The sequence below is a fragment of the Saccostrea echinata genome, unplaced genomic scaffold (genome assembly GCF_033153115.1).
Source record: "Saccostrea echinata isolate AGI-Se365-2 ecotype Australia unplaced genomic scaffold, CSIRO_AGI_Sech_v1 ptg000009l, whole genome shotgun sequence".
In the NCBI taxonomy this organism is placed as follows: Eukaryota; Metazoa; Mollusca; class Bivalvia; order Ostreida; family Ostreidae; genus Saccostrea; species Saccostrea echinata.
This window is the reverse complement of record NW_026889758.1, coordinates 19,596,162-19,607,477: the sequence shown is the minus strand read 5'-3', so window position 1 is coordinate 19,607,477 and position 11,316 is coordinate 19,596,162. Positions and strand designations below refer to the sequence as shown.

At 36.7% G+C, this 11,316-nt stretch overlaps 1 protein-coding gene across 1 annotated transcript; it reads left to right on the top strand.

Moving 5' to 3' along the window:
• The first annotated feature begins 6,501 nt into the window (after nt 1-6,501).
• LOC133181963 (putative amine oxidase [copper-containing]) lies at nt 6,502-10,391 on the top strand. The gene is made up of 2 exons (XM_061316625.1): nt 6,502-8,637; nt 8,744-10,391. Exons 1-2 carry the CDS (start codon nt 6,568-6,570, stop codon nt 9,047-9,049), a joined length of 2,376 nt encoding a protein of 791 aa, XP_061172609.1. The 5' UTR covers nt 6,502-6,567; the 3' UTR covers nt 9,050-10,391.
• The last annotated feature ends 925 nt before the right edge of the window (nt 10,392-11,316 follow it).

Genomic DNA, 11,316 nt, shown 5'->3' with positions numbered 1-11,316 from the left:
CTGTGTTCGCCAAACCCAAGTGAGTAAAACATGCCAGCAAGGCCTTAAATACATGCTGAGATATCCCAAAAATAAAAGAAATGTCAAAGGTACTCAGGCTAACACAAAAAAAAAACGTACTGCCGACATAGATGCCATTTTCTGTTTAAAACGCAAAACCCTTGGAATATCAACAGATGGACCAACTTACACTATACAAAGAATTACTTACGGTTAAATTCAATTGACCTTAAAATTACATTGTACAGTGATTTATTATCACAGTAAAATACAAATTAATAGAGCCCTGCCAAGCACCAGAACACTTGACCAAGTGGCCCGGAATTTTACAAATCTGGTGAAAATACCCTTGTTTATTACATCTTTGTGCTTTACCTTCCAGATGCCCAGGAACAGAGCAGAAGATTTTGAAAGAAATAATGCATTTCACTATACATTCAGCACAGCCCAACCTTAACACCAGAATCCCTGACTCAGGGGTCATGGAATTCACAATTTTGGAAGAGGCACCCTTGCTCATCATAACAATGCACTTGGTTTGTTTGCTTGATACCCATGAGCAGAAGAAGATTTTAAAGATATAATGCATTTTCATAATATAATCAAAAGAGCCCTTCCCTTTCACCAAAATCCCAGGAGCTATGAATTCCATAATTTTGAAGAGACATCCTTCTTTATTGTAATCATACTATTAGTTTGTCTGCTAAATACCAAGAAGCAGTGAAAAAGTTATTTAAAGAATTCTTGTATCTGATCTGTAGATTCCTGTCCCATTGCCTAACACCAGATCTCCTGAACCAGGGGCCATGAAATTCACAATTTTGTAAGAGACACCCTTGTTCAATTTAATTATTCACTTAGTTTGTTTGCTTAATACCCAGGAGCAGAGAAGAAGATTTTCAAAAAAATAAAGCAATTTCACTATCTAAACCACAGAGTCCCACCCTAATACCAGAACCCTTGAAATGCACAATTTTGGAAGAGGCACCCTTGCTCATCATAACATTGCACTCAATTTGTGAATTCGCAGAAGATTTTTAAAGAAATGATGCATTTTCATTAAATAATCAGTAGACCCCCCCCCCCCCACACACACACACACACCACAGCCCCTGGCCCTGGGGTCACAAATTTCACAGTTTTGGATGAGGCACCCTTGATCATCATAACCATGTATTTAGTTTTTAAGCTTAATACCCAGGAGCAGAGAAGAAGATTTTCAAAGACACAATGTATTTTCACTATATAATCAATAGAGCCCTGCCCTAACACCAGATCCCCTGACCAAGGGGCTATGGAATTCTCAAATTTGGTAGAGGCACCCTTGCTTATCATAACTATGCACTTAGTTTGTTGCTTAATATTCAGGATCAGAGAAGAAAATTTTCGAAAAAATTTTTACTACATAATTAATAGAGCCCCTCCCCCATCCCCCATCCAGAACCCCTGATCCCGGGGCCACAAATTTCACAATTTAGGAAGAGGCACCCCTGTTCATCATAACCATGCACCTAGTTTATCTGCTAAATACAAAGGGGGCGAGAAGAAAAAAATTAAAGAATTCGTGCATTTTCACTTTATGATCATTAGAGCCCCGCCTTAACTCCAAAAACCCCTGATCCGGGGGTCATGAATTTCACATTTTGGTAGAGGGCTCAATGCTTATTACAATTATGACAACAGTCCAACTATTTGATGTCCAGGAGTAAAGAAGAAGATTTTTAAAGATTGCATTGGTTTTGGTGGTTTTAGCCCCACCCCTCAGGCCCTAAGGGGGTAGGGACCAAAACATTCACTATGTTTGTTCCCCTTTACTCGTAGATGCTATATGCTAGAATTGGTTGAAATTGGTTCCAGAGAAGAAGCTGAAAATGTCCAAATGTTAACCGACGACGCATGACGAACTACGACGGACGAAAACAGTTAGTAACAGGTCACCTGAGTGACTCAGGTGACCTAATAATATTGACATTCAGGTAAATTCTCGCAACATATAATAACTGTTGTACTACTGAAATAATCCTATACAATGTATATTAGAAATTGAAAGGATGACTGCACTTAAGGACATGCGAAAGATGACTGCACTTAAGGACATGCGAAATTTGCGACAAAATAAATTTTCAAAACAAACATTTTCTTCTTTTAATTGCAGGAATGGTCAACATCTAATCTATAACTTTACGTAATTACATAAATAAAAGTATATATTTACGAAGTACGAATCTGTTTACAAAGGCGGGGGTCATCACAATTTCTTGAATCTCCGTACGATAATGAGGACGCCCACTTTTTTACGGACTTGATACATGGTCAGCGCATGTTTGTCTACTGTTCTCCTTTTAAAGTAGTTGTATATTTACATTACTAATGTTGTGTCAAACGGAGATTAATAGACAAACATGCACTCATGGTTTAAACGAGAAAAAACTTCCTCTTCTTACATTCGCTCTCTCTATTGTAACCAAGGGCTGTGACATGTTGAATATTATATTTCACCACGTGATTTCTTACTTGTGAATACTATATTCCGTCACGTGACTTGTAAAGAAGCATGTTTTGAACTAGGACACTGTGCTCGAAGACATTCAATTGTTAGGCATTGATTTAAATCCTTCTTTACTTACATGGACGTGCTCATATTGTTAATTTCGTTTTGAAACCTTTGTAAATAGTGTACTTGTGCCATACAGAATAAAGAGGGAATGGGAAAGAGTGATCGCATATTTTTAATACATGTCATTGTTATTTATCTAGTCTAATTTTAAACCCATTCTTATAATGTTAGCTCCACCTCTCTGATGTACAATCAAGGGCAGGTAAGTGTAAATTCTCTATGTTTGGAAAGAGTCAGGACAGGAAACATAGAATCATTTTATTGTATCACAGCCTAAAATTATTTTAACATGTAAATTTGGTTCCAAAATGACAGGAAATGACAGAAAAAAACGCATTTTTCTTTTATTGAAAGGATGGTCAACATCAAATGAGGACGCCCACTTTTTACTGACTTCATACATAGTCAGCATGCATGTTCTCCGTTTCACAGTAGTTGTATATTTGCATTAATATCGATGTATCAAAAGGAGATTGATAGACAAACATGCACTCATGGTTAAAAGGAGAAAAAAACAGCTTCTTCTTACATTTGTTCTCTCTGATGTAACCAAGGGTCGTGGCATGTTAAATATTATAATTCACCACGTGATTTCTTAACTCGGGTAACTCTGTGAATACTAAATTCCTCACGTGACTTGTAAGGTAGCATGTTTTGTGCTAACTAGGACATTGTGTTCGAACACGTTAAATCGTCTGGCATTGATTTAAATCCTTCTTTATTACATAGACGTGCTCATATTGTTAATTTCGTTTTGAAACTTTTGTCAGTAGTTTACTTGTACTATAGAGAATCGAGAGGGAAATAGGAAAGAGTGATCACGTTTTTTTCGTACATGTCATTGTTATTTATCTAATCTAATTTTAGAACTGTTCTTATAATGTAAGCTCCACCTCTCATACATACCTAATGTTCAATCAAGGGCAGGTAAGTGTAAATTCTCTATGTTTGGAAAAGAGTAAGGACAAAAAACATTGAATCAATTTATTGTATCACAGGCTAAAATCATTTTAATATTGAAATTTGGTTCCAAACTGACAGGATTCTTTCATAAATATACAAAAGTGAATTTCGGTTTAGATATAAAAGCAAAGACCTATAAAGACCCAAAAGTCGGCGTTATTTCGACAAACTCTGTTGTCCTGGTCACTAAAAATACCCATTCCAGTGAAATTCTTTCAAAAAGCTACTCCTCCTACAGATTTGGTCCGATATCAAGAGGACTTTTAGATGAACAGTCTGTATCTACAGATGGTTTAAAAATCGTATTATGAGTATGTTCCTGACCACATACAATGTCTGCTTATTCATCTTCTTACAACATAGTTGTCTGCAACTTCGTGAATGTCATTACAGCTGAATAAATGTCCTTACTTGTTACAAAAATGCGATGTGCTCAATGAAAGAAGAGTCTATTATTAATCTAAGACAAAAGACCGAGGTTAACTTTATGAACAGGATATGTTATATATGAAGAGTTATGAAGAGTATCCTCTGTGCATCAAAACGTCATCATGGAATGCATTATAACAGTAGTGGACAGTTCTTTGGAAGCACTTTTTAACCTTTCAATCAACAGAGATACCGGTTGGAGAGCAAAACTTCACCCTTAGCAAAGAATCTCCAAGGATGAACTACTATATAGTATGTAGTAAATTCCCCCTCATAGGAGTTCTGCTTTTATAATAAAGATTCCGCATAGCAGATCTTCCTATATGTACATAATTTGTTCTAACTTTAGATGTCAGTGCAATTAAAGGTCATAGCCACAATTGGTTTACCTAGCGATTTGAATTTTTTTTTTTAATTCTTGGTTTCATTGTTCAAAATGCATTAAATTGGGTATTTCCAACAGTCCAAAATCTTAATGCTAGTTGTCAATTAACATGTATCTCACAGATCTTCCGATTCTCTGTAATGCCATGTTGTAAATTTTGAATTTACCGGGTGGTAGTAAAAACAAAATTTACAAGTTGTCATGTTGTAAATTTTGTATTTACTGCCACTCGGTAAATTCAAAATTTACAACATGACAGTAATATCACATTAAACAAGGTCTCGTGCATTTATGTTTTCAAATAAAAAGCTGTAAGGATCAAATAATCGAAAATAGCTCTGTAGAATTCGATAGTATAACAGTTTAAAACGAAATAATTATAACCCGGATACAATTATAATTTGGGGAGCATCTACTACATCGCAAACATGCCAGGGGTAAGAAATGCAATAAAGAAGGGAAAATTTGCTGTCTGGCAATCATTCCTCGGGAGAAGATTTGCAATACACTCGTAACATTTCTTACTTAAGAGAAAGACTTGCGTTGATTTGTCTTCTAAAATGATTTTGTTGGCATTACTTTTCGTTGTTTCGAAAGTAACTCTATTCAATATATAGTCATATTAAAATTTCGTGAGGGATTTTATTTCGTTGATGATTGTTAACAACGAAATAAACGAAATTTAATCCACAACGAATATTTTTGCTTTTACAGTAGCAAATAATCCGGAGGAAGTTTTGCAATATAGCAAACCTTCCCCGGGGATTTCTGTAAGGGGAAACCTTGTTATGGAACACCTACTCAGTATTTCTGGTAGGAGGTGGCCATAGAAAGAAGACGATTGATTTATGGTTCAAAAGGTTAAAGCAGATATTTCCCAACTTCTAGTTCCGATTAAAAGTAATTTGCGACTTTCCAGTATCATAGCAGATACTAGTACCATGTGACTCGTGAAGGAAACCTGACCCTTTTCGAAACTTGAACCTTATTAATCAAATTAAATACAACATCAAAATATCCTGCAATTTCGGTTGAATTTCTCTGATATAATATTCGGGTACTTCGGTTTCGATGAATGTGGTCGCCTGCGTGGCGCAGTGGTTAGAGCGTCTGCTCTAGAGTCGCGAAGTAAGGAGTTGATCCTTACGTCGCGGGTTCGAATCCCACTGTGGGACGTGGAGACCGGTCCTTCGGATGAGACCGTATAAATCGAGGTCCCGTGTCGCAGTAGGTGCTGGCACGAAAAAGATCCCTCACTGCTCAATGGCCGTAAGTGCCGAGTGTAGGACAAAATTTGCAGCTCTCCACCGGCAAATGGTGGCGTCTCCATATGAGTGAAAAATTCTCGAGAGGGACGTTAAACAACATACAATCAATCAATCAATCGATGAATGTGTCTTTGACACATGATATTCGGAATGCTGTATTTTTCATACACTGTATAGACAGATCCAGGAATTTGTGAAAATGATACCCGTATGATCGTTAAGACACACCCTACCTTGCTAATGTACGTAATATTATGCAGATTTGGAGACAGTTCTTAGACTTCCTATTCAGTCATATTTTATGAACTCGCATAAATGTGTGTTTTTGTCCACAAAAAGGTTGGGGGTGAGGTCGCATCGGGATCCCCTGTGACGCCTTCCCCCGTTTCTGAATCCGCCCTTGCATTGTCTGGGCTTAAAGTTGAAAATTAACTTCTGAAAATTGAACTTAAGATTTTTCCACAACACATTGGAATGCAGACACAATCGATTACAAAGAATCACATCGTATGTAATTTTACTCATTTTTGAACATCCATAGGACCCATTAGTCGATGATGCAATTTAAGACCATGACAAAAACTGATTATGAAACGCATACTTTTTTGTATTTGATAACAAAAATAGAATTCGTATAAAAACATATATTCTGTATTTAGCTACATATAATTATTAAACTTAGAAATAGAGTATGGGTTTTACAAAACAAGACTAAAGGTCAATCCTTATCAATTGCTGTGATTCACACACACAAAAAATAATGATCATGTGACACGTTAATTCGGTTGACATTTCCCGTGCATTTGAATGGGAGGGATGCTAAAAGTCCCATGTAGATCCAAAGTGTAAGTGCTCAGGAGTAATTTTTTTCTCGACGAAAATTTCTACACCTTTCTCATTCAGATATGATGGATAAAGTTTTGGAGAAAGGAGAGAAATCAAAGGTTCATAAAGTTTGGAAACACCTTACCTTTATTCTTGGAATGTTTTCCTTAGTACTCTTGATGGTGATTTTAGTGAGTATTGTGATAATCAGCAGAAAGAAACCGGAAGATATCTCAGAATGCTATGGACTTCCTGCTTCAGGTCCTATAGATTTGACAGAACCAGATTCTCCTCCTGCTTTCCACGATTTGACTAGGAAAGAAATCCAAACTATTTTGGATTTCATGTACTCACTGAAAAAGTTGAATCTAACAGAACCTCAAAATGCCACCATTGCATCAAACTATATATACTCTGTGGAATTGATTCTTCCCAAGAAAAGCAACATTATTCAACCTTATCCCGAGACTTTAGTGAAAAGACGTGCATTGGTGACAATATTTCAGGGAGCAAACACCAAACCCGATGTTGTAGAGTACCATGTAGATATAACATCATCACCACCAAAGCTACTTTTGTCGACAAAGTCTATTCCCTTTTCTTTCCGACCATTATCTTCTATAGAATTTGCAGTCTCTGAAAGGGTCGTTAAAGAAGAGTGTGATAAAGTTGTAGGAGATATTTTGCAGCAAAGTTTCGGAGGACATCTTTTTAATTGTGGGAACAAATGCTTAGGACTCAAAGATTTTGTTCCTTTTCCTGCTCACATAGCAGGAATACGCGGTCAAGGCTATCGTGGTATGTGGGCTCTATTCCTGCAACAGAAAGAACCAAGCAATCTTCATCCAGTTGATTTTGCTGTCTTGCTAAGAATGAATGGAACTGCAAGACCCGAAACCAGCGACATTTGGTATAATAATAGATTGTTTGATTCACTACAAAGTTTTAAGGAGAAATGGTTTAATGGAGAAGTCGTTAAGCAGCGTGTGGATTTCCCGCCATCGCATACACACCCTGAAGTCTTTCCCGAGTACCCACAAAGACCTCCCATTGAGATCGAACCAGACGGGAAACGGTACACTGTAAAAGACCGAAAAGTGTCCTATATGAACTGGAGCTTTCAATTTGGAATATCTGTTACTCATGGTCCTCGGTTGTACCAAATCAAATACAAAGATACAATAATTGTTTATGAGTTGGGGCTACAAGAAATCCTGGTCTTTTATTCGTCTTCAGATCCCTCCAGAATGTTTGCCAATTACTTTGACAGCATTGCATTGATTGGAAAGAATATACGTACTCTGGTTCCTGGGGTAGATTGTCCGAACCACGCTACTTTTATTGATTATACGCACATGTCGGAACTATCAAGAGCACCTGCTACGGAAAGCAAGGCAATTTGTGTGTTTGAACATAACACGGGTATTCCACTGCGACGCCATCATGGATTTTATGAAGCTCCTTCTGGATATTACGAAGGCGTACCAAGCATTGTTCTTATTCTTCGAATGATTGCAACAATCGTTAATTATGACTACATATTCGATTTCATCTTCTATCAAAATGGAGTCCTTGAAACTAAGGTGACATCAACAGGAGTCATCCTAACTTCACCCGTGTTATCACAAAGACACTATGGCTTTCAACTAAATGACCGTTCCATTGGTACCATACATCATCACATGTTTCATTTCAAAGTTGACCTTGATGTAGGGGATTCCATCAATAGCTACTCCACTTTTGACATAGAAAGAGACAGCATTGCAAATCAATTCTCAAGGGAGAAAAATCCAGATAAATGGTACCAAGAGAAGATCGCACAAGTAAATTATGCTACCGAAAGAGAGGCCGCATATAAATTTAACTTCAGCATCCCAAAATACCACGTGTTCTACAGTGTAGACGATGCTCACAAGGACAAATACGGTAATCGCAAAGCCTACAGAATACTACACAGGGGTATGTCAAAAAGTGTGTTACCAGAAGGTTATGGAAACGAACCCGGGGCGTCTTGGATGAGGTACCAAATGGTTGTCACAAAGCGCAAAGAAAATGAACCTTACAGCTCCTCCAAATACGCTAGTTTTGATGGAGAACAACCTACTGTTGACTTCGAAAGTTTTATTGGGGACGAAAATATACAAAGAGAGGTAAGTATTTTTTGTCTTTTAATCGTTACTTTTCGAGAAAGTGATATCGAGACCTTTTTAGAAATTATGTAATATTTTAAATGTACTTATTTCCCTATACTGCAAGGATTTGGTTGCCTGGATCACCATGGGAACCCATCACATTCCCCATACAGAAGATCTCCCCGTAGTGACGACACCTGGAACCGACGTCAGCTTCCTCCTGCTGCCATTCAACTTCTTCCACGAGGATCCAAGCATTGGTATCCGTGACAACATCCGCATTCATTATGAAAATTCCAAAAATCCGTTGGAGCCATTAACAATTAAGAGGCAAACTAAAACGGAAGACCTGAATTGCTTTCCCCCAAAGACATATAGTCTTGATGACCTGGTAGTAAAACCCGAGGCATTTATTAATCGTCCGATGTAGATTCATAAGGGTTTATGATCAACTACTTTCCTCTATGAGGATGAGGAGAGTAGCGGATCAGAAAATCGAAACTCTTACTTCATTTTGATAGGCTGTTGTCGACTTTACACTTATTAAAGGTGTACCTAGGGGTCTCGTTCAGTAATCCTTTTTTTGTGATCGAGAATTTGATTTTACCTAAAACTAAGCAAGAGAATTACGCGAGGTTTAGTGGTAGAAGCGTGCGTTGTCTGTCTGTTTCTGTCCTGTGTCTTCTGTCAGCTTTTCACATTTTCGAATTCTACCTTAGAACTACTTGACCAGTTACAACTAAACTTGACACAAATTAAACAGCCATGCCCTATTTTCGAACGAGATAAATTCAGCATAGTGAAGAGGATGGGTCATTTAAAAAAATGTATGAAAAGTTCCTTATTTCCTTACAGATCGTCAATTAATCAAAACTATGATCAACATTTACTAGGATGGGGTCAAATTATGAGGTTCTATAAAAAGAACAAAAGGAACATAATTTATCCCAATGTAGTGTTGATTCAAAAGTGTTCAAATTTTTGTCAATGAGCTTAGGTATACCAAAACATAGGTTTGTGAAGTCACAATAGGACATAGGGTCATGTGGAGAATGGAGGAAAAAAGTATTACTCAGATCTAAAAGAAAAAGACTATGATTTTAAGTATGACATCAAGCCTCAATAAAGGCCCAGTGTAAAGTATGCTTGTTATTTTTTTCCTTTACTTCATTTTTATAGCCATTTTATTTTATCATATGATTGAATAATTCCTACAATGTATCTCTCTGATTTGCTCATCGTCAACTAGTGGACTCAGGACCCCTGACATGTGAGAATGGGTAGGTATCTACTCGAATGACGTCATCATTAGTAGTACCGTTAACCACTGCATTGAAAAGTATAATGATCATTGTACGAGAATACTAGACTTATGACAGATCTTGTTTTTAAAGATATTTGTAGCAAACAGTGAGTGTTTCATTTCATGTTAATAAACCTACATTTACAGTGTATGTCGGCCTGGGTAGCTCAGTAGGTAGAGCGTCTAACTAGAGATACAGGGGGTCCCACGTTCGATTCCCGGTCCAGCCATGCATTTTTCTCCCTTCCTGTTACAATAAAAATATTGTATTTATACATACATGTAGCATACATTTTTACAGCTTTTTAAGTGCAACAGATGTAAATCATATATTCTAAAGAGAAAAATAAGGATATTAACAATTGTATTATGAATGTATAGTTTTGTAAAATTTGGAAATCATTTAGTATACTTTCCACTCCAATGTTCTTCAATTACATGTATATATAATAAATGAAATTGACAGTTATTATGGTTTTCTAACATAATATCAGATAAATAGATTTGATAGTTACATGTATTTTGCTTTTATATTGTAATCAGAACTTGCAACTACTGACTTTGGTTGAACAGGTCGAGGAATCTACCTTATATGGCAATTGTAGTTATGGCACACAGCAGAGCTTACCATGAACAGTTGTCCCAAAAAGCATACATATACCTCGTCCAATCCGCTAAATGAACAGCAGATTATGATGGTTTACTATATGTTTACATTTTACTACAAACACGTGGTTCGAGTCAATTTACGAGGTAATTATCGTTATATTGAAATGCGGGAAAGACAATATTGAAACTCATTTCCATTGTTTTTATAAAAAATACAAAGATAGGTTTTAAAAAAGATATTCCATGCTCACATGAAGAAAGGATGTTTTTTTCCGAGTTAAATAATAGATTGAAATCCCATCACAAAACCATCACATGTTTAGCATGGTATGGCCAATATATGATAAGTATGGACATCTAAGTTACTATAGTCTTGGTCCAGGGAATCCACGTGAAATTTTTATTCACATATACTACAAAATACGTTTATAATTCAATTGTTTGTAAATGTGAGCATAGAAATAGAAGATAAAAATATACGTATTTTATTTATGTGAAATGCATGAAAAAAAAAATAGAATGCGTCTCCCAGAGCGAGTATAACAAGAGATGTTTGTGAAACACCTATGCCCCCCCCCCCCCCCAAATAATAGGAATTTTTCCAAGTCCAAGGGGCATAACTCTGACAAAAATTGCTCGATCGTTCCCAAAACAGAACTTGACCTAGATATTTTTATGTTTGTTTGTTTGTTTATTGTTTAACGTCCCTCTCGAGAACTTTTCACTCATATGGAGACGCCACCACATGCCAGTGGAGAACTACAATAGTGGTATCTTGCTTTTCA